Raw genomic sequence first — 21,482 nt, forward strand, 5'->3', positions numbered from 1 at the left:
GGGCAGATAATTGCATAACTGTACGTTGCAAAGTTCAGAAGAATATAACCATTCTGAGGTAAACCTAAATAACCTGTGTCAGGCTGTTGTTGTGATTCAATGAGACTTTTATTGCATCCCTAATTTTTGAAGATCATATTGTCCTCTAATAGATTTCTTTATTTTCATTTTATTTTATTTTTAGAGTTGGAAGAAAGCTGAACCACTTGTGTCCCAATCTGTCTTTCCTTTGAGTCTTAAAGACTTTGTATTTTGTACATATGAAACAGTAAAGCAGTTTTCTCTTCTTATAGAAAAGAAACTGAACTCCACAGCCATGCAGTTATCCAAGACATAGACTTGATGCCAAAACAGTACCTAATGAGTTATAAAAAAGTCAAGCCAATAATTGCATAATTAGAAACAATTTTAAAGGAATTGCATCTCTTGGTAACTAATGCTTTTGGTGCTTGTGTGCATTTTCAGACATACTCATGGTATTGAAACTAACAAATTTGTTCATACTGCCTTGATGTTTCCAGGAAAACACACTGACCAGTTGAAAAGTTTTTGAAGTTTTTGATGCTGTTCAAGAAACGTTGCGTATTTCCCAAACCCTTCCTGTCCCTGGGGTATAGAAAAATAAAATAAAGTAAAAACAGTGAATGAGAGCAAAGATCTACACTGATCAGTACAGCATTTAAACAGTATTAATCCCTCTTGTCTCTAGCCTGTCATCTTTTCATCTTTATATATATAAGTATATATAGAGACATATAAAAATATAGGCTAGAGACATATATGTACGTGTATGAAGTATATATATATGTGTGTGTGTGTGTGCATGTGTATGAAGTAGATGGATTGTAAAACCCTTGGTCAATAAGCATTATTTTTATCCTGTTTTCACATTTTTCCTGGCAGAGTTGGATATTGTTTGATAGGTCTGATAAGGGGTAGTTACTGATGAGACATTTAGCCAGTGGTTCTTTGTGGAAATTAATAGTAGGAAAACTGAAGATACAGTTATTCTGCAAAACTAACCTGTACCGTTGCTTTTTAGGCCACTCTTTAATATCTCCATACAGACCTGACTTCCAGTGTTGACTGGGCCAGGTTCTACATGACAGCCTGAATTTGGAAATATTCCTTATGGAAGAGGATGTAAATTTAAAATAAAATAAGAGATACTTTATGCATATTCAGAAGAGCAGCAGATATGATATATCAGATAATCAGTGGCGGTACAGAGAAGTCAGTGACACCCTACAGACACCTGTGCTCTTTTTTGAAGTGAGAGCAGCACAGGAAACCTGGTCTTGGGAGGGTTATGTAGAATTGTATGGGCAAATGGAGTTTCCATAGGTTTACACAGCTGCAGCTGAGTGAGAATGTGGGTATTGTAATTATATTTTAAAACATTACCCTTATCTCCTGCTTCTAGGGTTTTTAACCCTCTGACGTATTATGTATTGCTAAAATGCAGATCTTGATTCTGGAATACAAATGTTTGCATAAATGTCCAGTTTACTTTAGAAAAAGTGTGCTTTTCAATGCAGTAGATGCAAATGTACTCTTCATGTATTCTCTGTTGGTTAAATAGAGTTGTGGGAAATGATACCCTTATAATTATGGCTTTGTTCAGACTTGTTGTCCACTCCCATTCCCTTTGGAAATAGCTACAGGCTGGCAAACTGTAGTAGCCTTCATTATACTCAATACACAAAGGCTCTGCTAGAAACTGTTAACCCAAAACGATCAAGGAAAGTGAGAGATTTCAACTGTCAGTCCACTTGGCTGTGGTGGCCTCTCTTCTTCCCTGTGCTTCCCTAGTATCCCAGACTGACTTTTTGTGTATGTTTTAATTTTGATCCTTTTATTATTTGAGGTGAAGTTTGCAAGTTTCTCTTCTGTTCAGTTTCCATATGCTTTCTTAGATAAACCACTTAATAAGAGGCTTATGAAATGCATGTTTTTATGTGCTGTTCTGGAACAGCTTTCCTTGGTGAATGTATAGCCTAATCATTTTAAAAAAGTTTAATTGCCTTCAAATTATAGATATATTTTAACAATCCAAACAAAGAGCATTCTCAGCTAGCATAGTGACATAATAACAATGTTTAACGTAATTTCAGATGAAGGAGCCGCAAATCCTAGATAGAATATGGGCCAATTTCTGCTCCCTGATGACTGGGCATAAAGCCTGACCACAGTTTTGCAAAACAACTGAGCCATGAATCTGTGGCTCCTTAAGCTATTATGGCCTTTGAGCAGAGCTTCCTTCAAGGCATTCAGTGACAGCTCAGCTCCACCTCCTCCAATTAGTGACTCCAGTTCATGCCTTATGTGACCACAGTCTATTAATAAATCCTTATATTTTGTTCTGCTACAGTGTTGGTAAATGCAGTGCTGTACCCTACTGTAGAATATTGCTGTTAGGATTTTTGAGTATGACCTGCATCAGACACAAGTTTGCACACCTTTAAATGGGCATCTTTTCCATAAAGTAAGTGCTAAGTGATTTATTAAAACATTTTCCTTAAGTATTGTCTAAAATTGCAGGTATAGCACATCACTGTTCCTTTTGAGAGCTGTGGTCACAGTATTTGATACAAAAGTATCTGCACTGGCATCCTATTTTTCATGATGCTTACTTAGATAACCCAAACTATGGTTTCTCTATGTTTTTGGGTTACTGTGATTGGAATCGTGGCTTCACAAAAGCCGCTGAGACTCTTGACTTCTACAGAGCTTGGATGTTGTGGCAGGATTTTACATTATTTGGCCTTTTGTGCATTTAGCCATAGTTCTAAGTATATAGGGCTTTAAGGCAGACAGATGATTTTAATTCTGTTCTGCCAGACTAGAATGTGCAGCTCATGCATATATATGTACCAGTGCCATAAATAGCATGTTCAGGATTACAGGTCTCTAAGATCAGATTCAGCAAACACTTACTCACCTACTAACTTGACAAAACAGTCTACATCAGGCTTGCATGAAAGCATGTGTATGTTCAGAATTGAGAGTTAGTCATTGCAAAGAACTGCAAACAAGCTGACTTGACTCTTGGACTAGGCAAGTGTGAAGCCTGGGGCTGAAGCGCAGGTGTCATGCTGAGAAGCAGTGTGATTTTACATTGCCTCTCTCCATCAAATTTCAAAATTGGCCAAAGATTTAACCTTCATGATTCTGTGAAAGCCCTGGCTAAGCACTTCTGATGAATATTTTCTTTCTTCTTTGACAATGTTATTCTTCCTCCTCTCAGGGGGAGGTGAGAGGGAAAAGGAAACCTAAAAATGAGTAACCCAGCAATTACCTTTTAAGTGCACGTAAAATCTGTGAACTGAAAGGGGAACTTTTCAGACATTAGAATATATCCACAGGCCTTTCGTTGAGAGAGTTGCACTGCTTGTAGCCACTTATGGTGCTGCTACCTTGTGAGCACAGGTCTGTTCAGAGCGGTGGTGCTGTCTAGTGGCAAGTTACTGCATCTCACATTGCTGACAGAGGAATTAACTGAGGAAAAGTGTAAAATGCTGCATTTGATTAATATCCCTCAAATAATGGCTTGGGTTATGCTGGTTTTTAAGCATGTATTTTTTTTTTCTAGTGCCAATACACAGAATCAAGTGGTGATGTTTTTGAGTATAGTTAAGGTAGTGCAATCCCTGCCTTGCAAGTGGTTCTTCATTGCACAGAAACTGTAATTGCCTCGGTACCAGGAAGGTGACTTATAAGCATGAAATCTTTAAGACAAGAACTGTTCATATTCTGTTCCCAAAGGTTCAAGCTTAAGGTCAAATGTGGTATGCTGGTTGCAGCTGAGTCCGCTTAGGCATTTGTTGCCCTGAGTCCTCTTGGTGGCTATTCCTTTGCAAAGGTCACAGACTCTGAGGCTAGTTGGTATCTTTGTACGACTTCTTTCTTAATCCAGTTCTGACAGAGTGATCTGGTTTCATTCAAACAATTATTTTTAAATCCATTGTGTTTTGAGGGGATGCCCTCTCTATTTTGTACTGGTGTAACTTTACCTCAAGAACTGCGTGCGGTTTTGGGCATTACAATATAATAAGGAAACTGAGAGAGTGTCCATAGGAGGGCTAAGAAGATGGTGAAGGGTCTGGAGGGCAAGTTGTGCCAGGAGTTGCTTTGGTCCCTGGGTTTGCTCTGCCCAGAGCAGAGGAGCTGAGGGGAGGCCTAATGGCGGCTGCAGCTCTCAGGAGAGCGGAGGGCAGCGCTGAGCTCTGCTCTGTGTGACAGTGCCTGAGGGAACGGCATGGAGCTGTGTCAGGGGAGGGTGGGTGGAGGTTAGGGAAAGGGTCTGCACCTGAGGGCATCCTAGCCTTGTGACCTGGTTAAGGTGCATCAGACTGATGTATATGTTCACAGCTCAAGAAACCCCTTCATTTGATGACTTCTGGGTTTTTCTGGGTTGAGGTTAGCCAGGCACAACAGTTAGCATCAGCAGTTCCAGGGGCTGGGTGCAGGAGGCTGGGTGGAAATGCAGGCTGGCCTTGCTGGAGTAGTACCTCCACCATTGGGCTCCAACTTGAGGAGCTGTAAACATTGCACATTAGGGATTATTTACATTTATTTTGCTAACACGCGTGTACCTTATAGACAATGCGGAACTTCTTAAACCAGGCAGCCTGCTGTTTAGCTGCCTGACATGTTTGTGGCGAGTTTTTCTTGCTTTCAGTAGTCTCTTGTTCTGTAGAAGTTGTATATACATGCTGCCCTTCTGTTTTGTTCTCTTTTCTGGTTTGTAGATATCAGTATTACCTACAAGTGAAAAAGGACATTCTTGATGGCCGATTGCGTTCTTCCTTGGAGCAGGGAATTCGACTAGCTGGTTTAGCAGTGCAAGGTAAGCGATGTGATCTGCTTGCCATTTTCCAATTAGGATATTTTGGGTTGTTCTTGATGTTGGCTGGCACTAACTAGGGCCATAAATGACTCCTATTCACAGCAGCCAGATTTTTTTTAAAGATTTAAAAATGCGTAGGTGGACTATTGTTGATGAAACGCTTGCACCCTGAGGGAGGGAATGGTGGACCACATCACAATCTGCAACTTTCCTTTTCCTGAAAGCCGTGTTAGTGAATTTGAACTAGACTCTAGTTCTAGTTCCAGCCACAAAGTACTTCACAGTAATGAATTTGTTTCAGATTCTCTGGTTTAAAATGGAATTACATCAAAGAGCATAGCAGCAGTTTTAATTTTACCTTTAATTAAAAACCCATTTTGCTGTGTAGTGCTATCTGCAGTACGAAAGAACACATGACCATAATAGTTACATGAATTATAAATTAATAAACTGTTTTTTATTCTAAGCCTCCTAAGGACATCAATAAAAGTAGATCATATATGGGTAAAGAAGGAAGCCCTGTGTTTGTAGAAAGTATATTTTGATCTATCTGTGACTATGAGAACAAATTCCAACAATCACAAACTTGACACTGCATCTCTGTGGGGATAGGGACAAGTACATATGTACAATAATAAATGAGAAGATCTGGTCCTTGAAACCTATAGGTTCTATGGTACATCCTGCCCTACATATAGTAAAAATTTTTAAATCAAGAATGTGACTCTTAAAATACAGTTGTTAAAAATATAGAACTTTCAGAAAGTTATAAATGAAGACTAAGAATCTTTGTTTTTCCATTCTGAGTAAGTTTTGTAGTTGGAGGAGAGTCAGACATGATCTGTTTTTCACTGCCATTGGTAGTTTTTAAGACACTTTGCAACTGCCTTGAAGAATAGGCTTTCAAAGGTAGTAATCATCATGCTCTTTTCTGACACTGAGGGAACAGCAGACACAAAGGAAAACCCAAATCACTAGGTTGTATCTGTACCAGCTTCCTTGAATGAATTCAAGAAAGGTATCAGCAACCACTTTTTAAAAAATAATTTGAAATTGTACTGTAAAATAGTAATATCTTAAAATAAATGCTATTGTGATTGAGAATAATGTTAATATGATTTTTATTGGGCAGTTGTTCTGTTGTAGTATTTTATTGCTTGGTTAAAACTTGAAGGAAAAATGTTTCCTTTTATATCTTCATATGTTTTATGAATAATGGAAAAGATGAATACAAGATCCTACTCTGAATCTTATGAGAAAATTTAGCTTTGCCGGTATGTAAGATAGTGATAAACAGGAACCAAATATGTTTCTTCAGTCCTGGTCTCCTAGAAGTTTTTTCTGACTTTGGGAACTAATCTGTGACACTTTGCAGTAGTCACTGTAATCATGAGTTTTCAGTATAATCTATAATATTTTGAAGACCATTGCATCAGAATCCTGCACTTAATCTTATTTGCTTTTTTCGTGACCTTGTATTACTCCCCTTCTCCTTTTCATGTGATGCAACTAAAGATATTTGAAATACTTCTTTTAAACTTGCAGAGTCTGTTTCATGTCCATTTTGATTTCTTTCTGTTTATGTTAAAACATAACTCTGAGGTGAAAACAAAATGAAACTGCATTTTTGGCATCCTTCAATGCATGAAGCTGTCTAGAACCTTTGAAAGAATGTTTAGCTAATATGATTTATGGTGGGGATTTCCACCTTCTATAATATAAGAATCTTGTAGATGGCGTTTGATCCACTTCAGTTAATATAAAATAGAAACCTCCCGGCAAGATATTCTTTTGATAAAAGTTGTTGTGTATTCAACAGATATATATATTCTTTTTTTTATTATATTTTTTAAAAAGTAGTTTAGCCTTTAGGAAGCATTTTCTACAGTTTTGAAACTCTGTTGGTTGTTGACAATTCTTTTTTTAATATAATTGACTTGTTGATCTTTACTTCCTAGGCTGTAAATTTAAGCAATTCTCTTACAGTTATGTTGAACTGAAGCAGAGGTTGGCTAAATTCTTTTTGCCTGGTCAGGACTTGAGGACATTGGAGAAGCAAAACCATGTAATATTTTAAAGAGACAGGGGTATTGTGGTCTTGTTAGATGGTAGTATTAATTCCTTGAGGTTACAGTAGGAAAAGAACCTCTTGCACTCCCGATGGTTAAGCACTGCAAATGGTCATAATATAAAGGATCAAAAGAAAGAAATTGCTTGTTGGCTGTTATTTGATCTCTTGTAATAGTGCTTTTATTTTCAGACCTCCGTGTTAAAAGCTCAAGTACAAACAGAAATCTTTGTGCTGGGTTGTGGCTTCACAGAGGTCTCACCCACTTGAAGTTAAGCATCTGTGCAAAGACTGAGTGTGGTCTTAACATGTGTAGAAAGTGCTAAAATGAGTAATTGTCTTGTTTTTTCCAGCGGATTTTGGAGACTATAATCAGTTTGAATCTCACGACTTCCTCCGAGAATATGTCTTGTTTCCTATGGTGAGTTCCTTACCCTCCTGTCTTGTGATCATTTATGAGTAATTTCTCCATGCCTCAGAGATGGCTTTGTTGATAACAGAGGAAAAGCACCAGCACTGAATTATTAATAGCGGAAATAAACTTTGCTCTGCAATATACTAGATTGTAGCTGAATGAATAAATGCTATAGAAATCTAGCCCTTTTTCAGTTCCTGTTAAGTCTCTGCTGGGAGTAGATGTCAACAAAAAAAGTGTACTTACTTGAATCGAAAAACAATTTGCAGCTCTTTAGAATGCTGCGTATTAACTGTACTGCAGCACTGGTAACGTGGCCAAACGATGGAATATGAAAACTGCTGATGTAATACGGTTGTGCCACAGGACAAATCATGCAGTCTTTGCTCAAGAATATACAAATTTACAACAACTGACTGAAGTGAACTGTGAATCAGTTCTCAAAATGTCCTCCAGGGGCTGTGCTATGAAATTATTTTAAATTTCAATGGGAAACTGACAAATGATTTGAATGCTGAGGAAAGTTTTAAGTCACTGATGGCATTGGGAACTACGGTAATAAATGCCAAGCACTTGTAGCCCATGACATTGAGTCCATCTGGGAGAATGGATTAAAAGAAGTGGAGGAAAAAAGAGAAGAGAACCCACCACCTAAGATTAGTGCTGTTTTAGACCAGCAAATCTGTGAGTACAGAGCTTGAGCATAAGCTGCACAAAATAAAATAACTTAAAATTCTGTCATGCTAGAAACAAAATGTGGAAGTGAGATGGGCTTCCCCTGCCCTAATTGTAGCTGCCTAGAAACTAGTGTTTCCTACTTCAGTAAGTGGAAAGACAAAAGGAGAATGATTAAAGCATTTTGTCCCATTTACCTTCACTTTTTGACTGTAAGGGAACTGCAGTCCACTGTAAGCTGGTAGTCAATTCTCAGAGCCAAAGAGGTGATGCTTACACAGTATCTCGATGTGAAAGTGCAGTTTAAAGCTAGCTGGCAGAGTTGATTGTCACCTGAAAAAGAAGATCAGCAGAAAGAGGAGAAATTAATGAATATGCAGAGATCTGAATCTTCTGTACGAAGATCAGGGCTTTGGTAGTGACCTTTCACTGAGGATCCTCTGTTAGCCTGACTAGTGGAGCAAGATTTCTTTGTTAGGAATAGGTGTTATTCATCTGTTCCTGTTACAGTAAGAATTATTGTTAGTAATTGGAAATTGATGATTTTGTGTATAGTCAGTGGCTTATGAAGTCACATATGGTAGGGTAAGTGGGAAAGATGATGGCTGCAAGTACAGACAGAAAGGTGTTGCCAAGCTTTCACCTAATAAATTACTCCTACAAAGTTCTTTCAATAAATTGTTGGTATTTTTATAAAAATAATAATAAAAAGAAAAAGGTGACAGTTTAGGCCTCCAAATGTGATTTCAATCTATCTTCAATGTAGTTCAGCAATTACTTTTCAGGTTAATGTCCTAGAACTTCCTTTTGTGAGTCAACTGCCTTCACTGTATTGTAGTCTGTGTTATGATAAGCTTTCCTCTTACCACTTTGTGGTATCTAGCCATTCATCCATGCTACTACTAATAAATTTGACAAGATCAGCAAATTATCAGCTTCCTTAGGCTTCAGGAGCCTACTCTTAAATCAGCTGTTTCTCTGGGCATCTCTTTCCCTCCTGATCTCTGCCCTTCTGTGGAGGAATGGGTAATATAGCATTAAATACTTCACCACAAGTTCAGTGACAGTTGCTAAATGCTACAGATATAAATTAGTCCTGCAGCAAGTGGGAGTATTTCAGCAAATCTCAGGCTCCAACAAAGAGCCTCCAACAAGAACGTTGCCATAAATTCATTAGTGAAGAGAGATGGTGCATGAGGGAGGGGCAGCTACCTTTTTACTGTTTGATCTTGTGAGGCTGCAATGTGTGTCAAATGGCATTTCTTCAGCAGTGAAAAGAACAAAGTTATGTACACAGTACACCCCACAGGTGTGTTGCTGTGCATAGGCATGTACTGTGCCATTTTTCATTAGCACGCTACCACTTTCACATATTTTTGTGGCAGAAGCAAATAGAGGGAGGGCCCCGCTGAGCAAGGAACAAGCAGTGTACTTAACTACATTACATGCAGTCTTAAGACTTTAAAGTGAAAAGAAGAACTTAGAGGTTTTGCAAGAAAATGCTGGAACTACCATTTTGTTGCCTTGAATTTATGAACAGACTTCCTTTATTAACTTTCTTCCATTTATTTCAGAATTGTTTCTACCATGTATATAATTACAATTATGGAAGAAAAAATTTTGACTCAGAAATGTGTTGCAAGTGTAAAGTGAATTCCATTAGATAGCAGAAGAGAGAGCAAAGTTTTTGATCCCTGTTAACATGGGGAAGGCAGTACCTGCAGGCTGCAGGACAGGAAATACCCATGAGTTCAGTTTGCATGGTGTGTGTATTATTTTGGACTTGTTCTAAAATGTATATATTCATTTGTAAACTTTCAAGTGCTTTTCAAGGTTTATTTGGTCCTTATCCAGGAAAAGATCTCTTATCCCAGTTCTGCAGTCTGTTCTGAAGTTTGAAATTGAAAAAAAAAAAAATCTACCTTAGCACTGTTCTTAACAGGATCATTTTACCCCGAAAACACCCCATCTCAGACTATGATGTTTTTTTGCATCTTTTCAGCAACCCCTGCTTAAACACAGGCCCTGGATTTTCAGTGCAGTTTGGTGCTAAGATCCTTCTGTGTAACAACCTGCAAGAGCATGAACAGGAAACGACCCTGAAACGTGCCATCGTAATTCCCGTCTTGCATTATGCTGTCTCTTTGGATGACTAGATTTTAATGCTACTTAATATTCTCGTAGGACTGGACCCAGGATGAAGCTGTCCTGGAGGAACTGACTCAAAAGGTTGCACAAGAACACCGAACTCACAGGTTAGCTTGATATGTGAAGATTGAGCTTTATTTATTTTCTTTTTTTTCAATTGTAATCCTCCTTTCTGTACTTTCCTTCTTCCCCACCCTTTCCCTGCAGTGGTAAACTAACTTATCTCCATGTTACTATTATGCTACATCTAGCTGGATTTTTAATTATTGTGTTACAATAGATTATCTGCCTGTTGGGCACATACATTTGCCACGGAATTCCATCCCAAATGAATGAGCATTTCCACTGTAAGGTTAAAGGAACATGTGTAAAGCTACTTGTTGTATAGTAGACTCCTTTTTCTTTTTGGTTTAGTTTAAATCCTGGTGGTTAAAGACCCCGTGACTTGAACGGGGTAGTCCAGGGGGGTCTCTCCAAGGGTTTTTTCTCATTCAAGACAAGGAGGGATACATACACTCCCAACATAATGTAAATGAAAATGACAGAAAACACACCTTATCTTGTTAAGTCTCCTTGTAGAAAAAATAAAGTCCACAGTCATTAACTAATAATCTGCATATTAGTCCTTAAGTCCTCCTTTGTAAATAGACTTATTTTGTGTCACCCAGGTCCTGATGGTAAAGGTATTCAAACCTTTAGAGTGCTGTTCTTAGAAAAATGACTATGTTTATATGTCATTGGAAATAATCTTCTGTATTATATAGTAAATCTGCATTTAAAGCTTTATTATGTGAAATGTAATTGGAATATTCTATGAAAGATGGAGCATTCCCCATTAAATGACAAAAAATGGTTCTAAAGGTGCGAGTACCAATCTCTGAGTCGAAGGCGATTCTCAGTATGAGTTTCAGTACAAGCTAGGGCCTTTGATGCAACCAAAGACTTTGCTTTTAAGCTGCCCATGAATAGGCCTGGTTCTGTTCTTCAGTCTCTGCTCTGGGCTGCTTGTGAGATCTTGGTTAACTCACAAACTTGAAAAGTAAGATTTCCACCCCCTACTGTGCTCTTTCGTGCTATTTCAGCAACACAAAGGACAAATACTTATCCTCACTTCAGCAGGCAGATCAAATTCCAGCTCCTTTCTCTCGCTGTTTCTCTTAAGTGTCTGGTTCCTATATTTCTGTTTGTAAGCTATGCTAAGGAGGAGCAAAGAGGAGAAACATTAATAGTGACCTTCTTTTGGAACAACCTGCAATCTATTCTGACCTGCTTTTGAGAACTGAAGTCTGTCTGAATTCCTGAGCTGTGACAGGAGCGTGTGCAGACACGCGTGTAGAAGTTTTCAGATGATTTGTTTTCTGTTACGAAAGAGAATCTTCTCAAAGCTTGGATTATTGCCTATGTTTCTGAGCTGCCAATATGAAAATGTAGGTCTTCACTTTTAAGTCATTCTAAGCTACTTCAGTGAGTTTATATGCTGTTAATGCAAATTAGGATTCTGATGGCTCCAACTGGCCATCCAAGGCTAGAGACAAAGACACAACTTAATGCAACAGCCTGATGTTTTATTAAAGCCTGGAAAAACATCTGAGGCATGAAGAAGAAAGTGAACAATGTGATCAGTTCAGTTTGTTCCTCCTATAGTTTGAATCGTGCTTTATACCTTACCTTAGCAATGTACAGTAAAAATTCCTCCCCTTCCTGATTATGATCCTATCACTGAAAGTTGAGTTTGTGTTGTGCATTTCTAGGCAGCTTATCTAAAACATCCTCTGAAGTGCTCTGTGAATCAGCCATTCTTTTCACTGGTATATTTTGCATGTATGTGATATTGAAACATTTGCTCCCTACTGTTACTCCAATTGCAGTGGCATTACAGCAGCAGAGGCTGAGCTCATGTACATCAGTGAAGTCGAACGCCTTGATGGGTTTGGACAGGAAATGTTCCCTGTGAAGGTATGTTAGCATATATAATAAAGAAATTCCTACATCAAATTATGTGGGGGTTTGCAGTGACCTTTGTAACACGTGTGTTGTTCATCCAGAAGTCTTAGGAGTTGTTTCACTGCTCTAGAAGATGAAACAATTTCTGGTAGTTTGAAAGGAAACTGCAGCATGAGGGTATCTTACTCCTCTTACTTCCCATCCACCAAAATCCTTTTGACACATGCTTGCTCCCTTGGGATGCTCCTGAGGGAGAAAGAGTGGGGCAAATAAAGCTGAGTTCTGGTCTTATTTCACAGGATAGGACGCTAAGACCTTTTTCTATCTTTCCAACTTGCTATTTATCAAGCTTTAACTTTGCCCTTAATATCTTACACCTACACACAGGTCCTCCACATACTTAAAAATAAGGGGGTGGTTCAAGGTTTAATTTGCATTGGTAGTCAGTTACCCTTTTCTGGAAGTTCATTTCTACCATGTGTGATCTGCCTGGTCACAAAGCACGTGCTAAAACGGTAAGGGTGCAGAAGAGAAACTGCTGTAGTCAATCAACCCGGTCACTATTAGTGATGGACTGCTACCAATTTTCTGCCAGTTAAATATGGTCTTTAATCAACAACAAAATTTAAAAGGTCAAATAATCTTATAGTTGAAGTGATCCCAAGATGGGTCTGAAGAAGAGGAAGTGAATGGTAAAATTCCAACAAAAGAAAAAAACAACAAAACCAACACCAAAATAGAATGCAACAACAAAACCTGGAACCTTCACTGCAGACAAATCAATGTTTTCCTGTAGCTCTGTTAAAATGCAGAGGTGTCTCATGGTTTCTGGAACTTATGCATGTATAGTACAATGACTCCTTTTAGATTCTTTCTTCTAGTGTTTCTTTTTAACCATGCTATTTGTTTTAGCATGAGTTTTATTCAACACTTTGCAGTGTGAGTCCGTTGCTGCATGTGAAGCTAGAAAAGAGTTGGTTTTGTTGATTAAATGTAGGAAAAGTTTTGTTGACACCTTTAAGCTTTTCTTGCAAAAAGAAAAAAGCATTTTTAGAAAAAAAATTGTAAAATTCAACAGGAGCGCATACGGGATTCTGCAAGGAAATGGGTAGACATAAAACCACTGACTTTCTGAAAAGCACTGAAAGAACAGTGGGCAGTATATGACGCATGCAGGTGAATATTTGAGCAATAATAGCAAAGCAATGTAGACCGTACCTGCATAAAGATACAAGAACTTTTTAGGGTGATATGCTATGATCTTTTGCGTGGAACACTTTGAAAGAGGAAGTGTGATGGGTAAAGCTTCTGAGATGGATTCCATCTCCACGTGTGATCTGGATTCTGAAATCTGTTTTAACAGATGATCAGAGAAATAATGCGAGTGTGAATGAGGACTGCTGTTTTTGGTAGTCATGCAGACTCCAGATAGCTATAATCACAGCTATAGGGTATGTGGGCTGCTACATAACAAATGCCTGTTTGTGGTGTGTATGTTGTTTCCTACAGGAGAACCATGGGTTCACTTAGCCTTAATCTGTTCTCACTTATCAACAGAATGTATCCATCTAAGTGTTAGTTGCTTTGAAAGAATGAAAATCAGAATCCTGTAAAGCAGCAAACTCTAGGTTAGTCGAGGTTTAGTCCCACATTCATCCTTAAGAACGGCTTCTGTTTGGTAGTTCAGCACGTGTTCTTACTCATGCCTTTGCCAGTTCTTGATTAATCTAAATATATACCCTTTTTGTGCAGGATAATCATGGAAATGACATACACCTCGGTATTTTCTTCATGGGAATCTTCGTAAAAAACAGAATTGGAAGGACAACTGTGATCTATAGGTAAAAACTAGGGACTTCAGCATTTAAAGTGAGCTTCTTTTCAGAGCTCTGTGTGTGGGGATTTTTTTTTTCCTTACTTAAATATGTGACTTTAATAGTGCCAATCCTCTCACTAAGGAGTAGTCACCTCACTGTTTTCAGCATTGGCCTCTTGGCCGTAAGAGATGTGAAAAAGAATAATTTCTGATGTCCCTGAATGGGTTTGACGGCAAGAAAGATGTAGTTGTCTGTCATGTATCATGTTCTACTTACAAGGCTTTGATCCTTTCTCTTTTCTAGCCTTTGTGTCTGCTTCTTTGATGCACCTGAATGCAAATCTGTTAAACCTCACTGTTGGCAGCCTAGGCGCTCATCGTTTCTGAAAATTTGGTTACCATATTTAGGTATCCCACTAAAAAAGCTGAACTTTCTCACTGCATTTTGAAATCTGTATGTCTGTCATTTATAAGTTTGTACCACTGTTTTGGTACTTAAGAATTACTTAAGCCCTTCTGTTGACCTTTTGCGGGTTTTGTAACTTACAAAATTTGTTATGAATGAAAGTGTGGCAAGAAATCTGCTACTGTTGGGTATTTCCATTAATGCTGATGTTAACGTGGAGTGGATTTTTCCTAGTCCTTGCTGCTATCAGAATATGAACCTGAACATTTATTTATGGGGTATGCTCATTTTTAGTCACAAACTAAAACTTGTAGCAGACTTGAACAAGAAAGGATTGGTTTTTATTTGCTGTTGCTTTGCTTAGCTTTGTTTGTTTTGTTTTCACCTTAAAAGGGCTTTAAATGGTCATATTTGAAAATGTCAAGTTTCTTTTCTGTATAGCTGATGTTTTACATTTGTAATTCTGTGAAGAAATTAGATAATTCTTTTAACTGTGCCATTCTGAAGACATCTTAAAGTGTAGTGTCAAAAGCAGGAAGCTTCTTAAATGTAGAAATGATAGCCAGTGCTAGGATCCTTACTCTTGGAAATATGCACTTCAAGCATCCTGCCATGACATGAAGAGGAATGCACGCTGCAAACAGAACAAACAAGTCCTTTCCATCCCCATGGATTGCATGCAATGTACGCCTGTGTGTGTGTCTGTCAGCTATTTGTAAGAAGATTATAACTCTGATCTTGGGTAACCTGACAATTACTTGGGGAAAAAAAAAAGTGTGAACGTTAAACAGAGTATTAACATGGTATGCATAGCCTACGTAACCATGTTGACAAGTTATCCTTCTTTAGAATTAATTGTCTCTGTAGGAAAGTTGGAAAGAGCAGGAATGGCACTATAGGAAAAAAAAAACTCCATCTGGTTATATATGCAGTACGAAAATGCTAGTGTTCAGTATATTTATTACTAATGTGTTTTCAGTGTACCTTCTATCACAATTCCTGAAGCTGGTGCTTTTAAAGAGAGCCTTTAACTTTCCTGATTCAGGTTAAGAGCTGAAAAATCTTTCTCCTTCAATCAGATTGTGATTTCCTTATTATCCTGACCATGTTTCTTCACCAAACAGCTACTGAAAAAGCTTTCCCATAAAGCAAGGCTAATGTTGACTAAGGGATTCTGAATGTGTTTGTGAAATGCTTGAATGTATGTGTTGGCGAACCGTACTGCATTTTTTTACTCTGCAGGTGGAATGACATTGGGAATATTGCACATAACAAGTCTTCAATTGTTCTAGAGCTGATCAACAAAGAAGAGAATGTGCTCTTTCACACAGTAAGAAAAAGATCTAATCAGTGTTATCAAGAAATCTGCTTATATAAATTATATGTATTTAAAAAACCTTTTAAACTCTAATTCTTAACATAGTTAAGTGGTAATATGCTGGAAATTTTGCAAAAAAGCTGAAGTGCTTGCTCAGTGGGACACTGATGGTGTCATGCTGCCTTTCACACTGGCAAGTCAGTAGCACCATAAGAAGTTGTAGAAACAGCAGACAAGTTACCACATGTGCATGCGCTAGAACTCAAGGAGTGCAGAGTTGCTCTGCACTTAACATTGCCCACATCTCACTGAAGCAGGCCAGTGTAGAAACCGAAGCAGCAACCTTCAGCCATTTTTTCTGTTGTCCCTCTTCTCCTTCCACCGTGACATAGCAGTGAGGAGGCAGCATGCAAAGGCACGCCACGCTCCTTCGGTAATTCAATGCCTTAAACATTCTTGAGGGCACTAGACATGTTCTTGGCAGTCAGATTCTGTGCATGACAGACCTTTCTAAGCATTACTGTGATTGGATTTGTAGAACCCTTGTTATTTCTTAGTAAGAATAACAATATGAATGATTATATGCTTTTTTTTTTTTTCCCCTTGTTTAAAGGATGATCTTGAAAATGCCAAATATATCTCACGGCTGTTTGCAGCAAGACATAAGTTTTACAAACAGAACAAAATCTGCACAGAGTGAGTACTCTTTCCTCAGTACTATATTCTGATGCCCTGCTTTGGAAGTGCTTGGAGTTTTGGTGTGTCTGGTTTTGTTGTTTTTTTCCAGTCACTCGTGTCAGTTATCCTGTTCTACTTTGCTGTTTCTTCTTTTTTGCTTTAACCATCATCTAGAACAGAAGATTGAGATTTATATTTAATTCTGAGCCCTTGGAGGCTTGATGCATGAGCTCGTTTGGGTACTGCTCACTGAACAGATAAATCTGACAGAATAGTGAATTGAATCGAAGCCTTTAGTCTCTGCTGTTCATAACACAGAGTGCTAGTATAAACTGGACTGAAAGGTGACTTATGTTAACATGCCAAAGTATGCATTACAGTAGCATTTTAAGGATGTGCTATGCACCTAACAAGTGAGGTTTGTGGAAAGCACAGGATATCTTCATCTAATTTGGGTAGCATAATTTATCTGCTTCTTACGTGCACCAAGCAGGGGGGAAACCTGGGGAAGTTCATCTGCGTAGGCATACAGCACAACTGAGCAGAGACTAAATCTGAACCCACAGTCTCTTATAGGCTCTGGTTTGAGCGCTTACTAAAACTGGGGATGAGGTCGTCCTCTCTCATGGGTGTATTCACTCTAACTGGAGGAATTCATAAGACTTTAGTTGTAAGTCAGAAGTCATTTTATTAGTTAAGAGTGCTTTTTTTATACCAGCACACGGACAATTTGAGTTAGAGACAAATTTAGCTTAAAGAAGTTTAGAGTTTTGTGAGTATTTCAAAATGTGCCAGATTTGTATAGCAATGGGATCTTGAATCCTTTGCAAAACTTAACAGTTTAGATAGCTAGGAAGCTATGAAGAAGTTTCAACATCTCTAGTTAGAGCTGGACATCCAATCTGTTCAGCTGGGTAATACTATCTGTTGGAAAATAAAGCCAGTGATGAAGGGACAATTGGAATGGCTAACTTTCTAGTATTACATATGCACACAGTATATAAACGTACGGTGAATTTACAAGTATTGGAGAGACTGATGAGGTGAACTACATATGGTGATACCTTTGTATGCAGAAAAAGACGTTGAGTAGGTTTCAGATAATGCTTGCACTTGGGAGTTGAGCAGATAACCAGAAAAGGCTTTTATTAGCAGTGCATAATGCATTCCAATGGTCCAGTGCTAAGTTTTATACTTTGAGAGGAATTGAATTCAAAGGAAGTTCCTATTTATCTCCCCTGTGACAGCCAAAAAAAAAGAAAACAAAAGCTGTCATCCATTGTGTGAGAATTATTTCCCCTTTAAAGCTGTTTATTAGGGTCAGCAGAGAGGACTATTACATTTCAGTCAATACCCTAAACTGCAGAAGCAATAGCTTTTACTTATGGTTATTTCTGAACACTGAGCCATGGTATCATGAACTGTGTGCATCAGCTTTGCATACAACTTTCAGATATTTGAACCAATAAAGACAGGGAACATCAAGAGATCAGTACAAGAAATGACTGGAGTTTGAATGTATTTTTGCCGTTAGAACTGCTTTCCTTCCTACTGCAACCTCATGTGGTATCAGCTTCTGTGTTAGGGTCACAGATATTGATGACTGCATATGCCAATGTGTGTTTTCTAGCCAAGTAATTTTCCTGACCTCTGTGTTAAAATTGTAGTTGTTTGCTTTCCTGTGTGCATTTCCTCTAATTACACATAACATCATTCACCAGATCAGAAACTGTAGGAGGAGAAATTCCACCTTTCCTCTCTTCACGTAAGCACTATATTTCTGCCTCCTTAAAATTATTTCTTTTCTTATTTCATTTTCTTCTTCCCACATTCCTCCTTTCTTCCACTGCACCTGGCTGTTCTAACGCTGTACTTGGTCCTGATAGTATTAACCAGTTGCTTTTTTCTCCTGATCTGTGTGCATTGCTTTGGAGTGATTGCTGTGAATTTCATGAAGTTGTCTTTAGTTTTTTTAATGTTCACATTAAGTCATCTGAGACTGTTCCTGTATGACATGTTCAATTTTTATTGCTTAAGAGACTTTTTTGTTTGATTCATCTTCAAGCCAGAGTTGTTTTTTTTTTCTTGTCTCCAAATAAGCTAAAACAATAGAAAGCATGTATGTTTTGGAATTGGAATACTCTGTATTTAAAGAAAGATCTAAAATATTTTCATCTCATTTATATTCGTTTAATCTCATAAATGAGCAGAATTTACAGATTCTTAATCTTTTTTTTTTCCTATTCATTCCATGATTAAAATTGAAATAGTGTAGCTCCAGCATTTCTCTTTACTTCCACAGACAATCAAGTTCTCCTCCCCCTATCCGACGACGGCCCACTTGGAGTAGATCATCTTTGGTATGTACCATTGGTGGACTCTTAAAGAGTGTCTGTACCACTTCTGATGACATTGTGTAAGATGGAATACTTTCTGAATTTCAAATAAGCACGTTAAATCATTTCTTGTAGGCAATATGTTTGGAATGAGTTTCAAGGGTGTGGCTGCCCAAGTTGATTAGTTTAACTGGATAATATCAGCACTGACTATCTTGAAATTATGGTCTTCAAGGCATTACGTTTTTACTTGCCCTGCAGAAACTAAGAGTCTTTTTTACTGGATTGATACTATATTCAGTTTCTAAAGGAAGCAGTCCTCTACAGCCTAGAAACTCTGAGATATCTTCTGAATACATCAAGATCCATTCATTGCATTAATTTTTTCAGCTTCTTGTGTGTTTTCAATTCCTCTATTTTTTTTTTTTTTTTTTTTTTGGTACAAAATCTATGTTTAGTTTATTCAGTTTACTGTTTCTAGACTGAAGGGCCTGTTCTTTTTATGAAATCGCTGTGATTTTTCAGTAAAATTTTTTATCATCAATCCAAGACTCTGTTTCTGAGATTTGTTTCAATCTGCTCATTTCCATTTGAAATGATAAATATTATAATTCTGAAAAAAAAATCAACACACAAACCTTTTTCCAGAACTCTTGAACAAAATATATATATATCTGTGGGAATATTCCCTCCATGGTCTGGTCAGTTCTAAGCACACTTCTTTGGATCTAATTTAAACATCCAGTGTGCCATTATTTCTTACTGTAATTCAGAACCTATTGAGTAAGAGTAGCAGTGCTGCTGATCCCTGACAGCACTGGTACACAGTGAGCAGAAAGCTTATGAGAGCAGGAATGTTTCCTCAGTGCCTGCAGGATGTGATAACTGCTAGCAAAAATGTTCCAAAACGAAGACTAAACAGTACTGATGTTAGGATAGTTTTATCTTTGCAGATTTCAGTGCAGACTATTTTTCTGAGTGCATATATGTGGCCCATTAGAGTTAAATGTTGCGTTTTGTGTCTCCCATCCATTTGCAGGAAATCTGTTGTTGCTGGCTTTAGCTTTCTTTGTTCTTTCATCCTCAGCTTGTTTCTAGTGTGTTTTAATGCAACACACAGTGGTTGTGTATTACGTTCTCTTAAGCACGCTTAAAGTATTTTTTGGTATCTGCTAGTCTGGCCCCTGGAGGTGGCTATGAAAAAATTAAAGTGAAGAGATGAAATGTGCTCTGCATTCTTATACTACAGCCTCAGATACATCACAAAGTGAGAGTCTTTTTCTATTAGATACAGAAAAAGGCAATCTACTAGTTATGAGGAAAACCAAATCCCACTGCTTTTTTGTTTGGAAGTGGGCAACAAGTTTTAAAAAGTCAAAAAAAGGAAGATAAAAACAAGGAATACATGCTTATCAATTAAAACTTGAACTGGGCTGCTGACCATTCGTGTTGAACTTGAAAGTGTTCAAAATTGTTTTGCTAACTTGTTTGAGCCATTCTCTTTGAGGAGAAAAAGTAAAAAAAAGAAAAGAAAATAAAGCTCTCCTGTCTGTTTTCTGCTCTGTACACACTTTTATACACCTGCATATTCACTTGCCTTGTGTAGTAATAAATCAATAGGTGTAAGTGGGAATCAACGTGGAATCTTTAGAGTGAGGCTCAACTCAACTGAGAGTCATGTTTGTTATTTTCCCAGTAAAACTCTTCATATAGTTTTGACATCGTGGTGATAATATTAACCTTTATTTTAAGGCCACTTTACGTTTTCTTTTCCAAGCAAAACCTCATCCATATGTCATGTTTGTTTTTGTTTTTAAATCCAAACGATCCATAAGTTGGGTATTGAAGTTCTCCACACCTCAAAGCTCTCAAAGGTTTCGATAATGTTTTTTTCAGAAAAGGCAGATAGGCCTAAAAAAAAAAAAAAAAAACCCAACAAAAAAAAACCCAGCCCATATGCAGATATGCAGGTAGCTTTGATACTATCTGCTCCAGGTTTATAAATTCCCAGAAGTAACTTTCTCCTTCCTTGCATGTTTCCTCCACCCGCCATTTTCTAGCCTTTCAAACATGTTGATTTATTCCAAGCTGAACTCTCCTACCTGAGTCTCCTTTGCCCAAAAAGTTCAGTGAGAGTAGGATTTTATACTCTTAGAAGTAATTCATCTAGCAGAAATACTTCCTGTTATCTTCCAGCTCTGGCTTAACATCCATTTCATATGCAATAATTCATATGCATACTCAGTTTCTTTGATTCTCACTCTTTCTCCCCATTTACGTAGAAAATGTAAATGTAACCCCTTCCCCACCTCCTCTTCAGTGGTAAACTCTTGCTTGGTGTTCATTTTGTGCATGTGCATGCAAAGCTAAATCATTTGGTGTTTCTTTTTTGCCTTGGGCATCCACAGAATTCCTTAATAGTTTGAATTACTTAAATCAGCATAGATGAAAATTCTTCATTTTGTTGTTAAGGAAGAGAGAAGAGCATCTTCCTTCTCTCTGTGCTCTCCTCATATATCAAAGCATGTTTTCATCAACTCTGTTTAGCAGCACCAGATGGGACATCCCAATACAGGCAGTGAAATGCAATTGGAAATTTGTACAGTTCACCAATGGATAAAGCTGAATATAGCATCAGCTGTGACTTATTTCCCTGTAAATAACCCAACTGATCTAATACTGAATTTTGGGATCCTCGCTCTGGTAAAATTCTGTTGAATCCAATATTCAAGTTATCTGCAGTTAGATTCTAAGCCCATCTGTGCTGGTACTGCTTGTGTAACAGTGTTCTAGGTCCCTGAGATTCAGCTTTTGACCTGATTAGGTGTT

General features: G+C 37.9%; 1 protein-coding gene across 2 annotated transcripts in view; it reads left to right on the top strand.

Annotated features, from left to right (window-relative positions):
• Window positions 1–21,482, top strand: part of PTPN14 (protein tyrosine phosphatase non-receptor type 14) — a 100,966-nt gene that overhangs the window by 58,551 nt on the left and 20,933 nt on the right. For both annotated transcript variants that reach the window (XM_065745979.1, XM_065746062.1), the window contains exons 4-11: window positions 4,752–4,849; window positions 7,271–7,338; window positions 10,192–10,262; window positions 12,024–12,111; window positions 13,852–13,940; window positions 15,564–15,651; window positions 16,253–16,335; window positions 18,620–18,677. In XM_065745979.1, the coding sequence (XP_065602051.1) occupies window positions 4,752–4,849; window positions 7,271–7,338; window positions 10,192–10,262; window positions 12,024–12,111; window positions 13,852–13,940; window positions 15,564–15,651; window positions 16,253–16,335; window positions 18,620–18,677 (643 nt within the window). The remainder of the gene's footprint in view (window positions 1–4,751; window positions 4,850–7,270; window positions 7,339–10,191; window positions 10,263–12,023; window positions 12,112–13,851; window positions 13,941–15,563; window positions 15,652–16,252; window positions 16,336–18,619; window positions 18,678–21,482) is intronic.

Source organism: Cyrtonyx montezumae, unplaced genomic scaffold (assembly GCF_038088225.1).
Source record: "Cyrtonyx montezumae isolate F1298 unplaced genomic scaffold, pur_monq_1.0 scaffold_0, whole genome shotgun sequence".
Classification (NCBI taxonomy): Eukaryota; Metazoa; Chordata; class Aves; order Galliformes; family Odontophoridae; genus Cyrtonyx; species Cyrtonyx montezumae.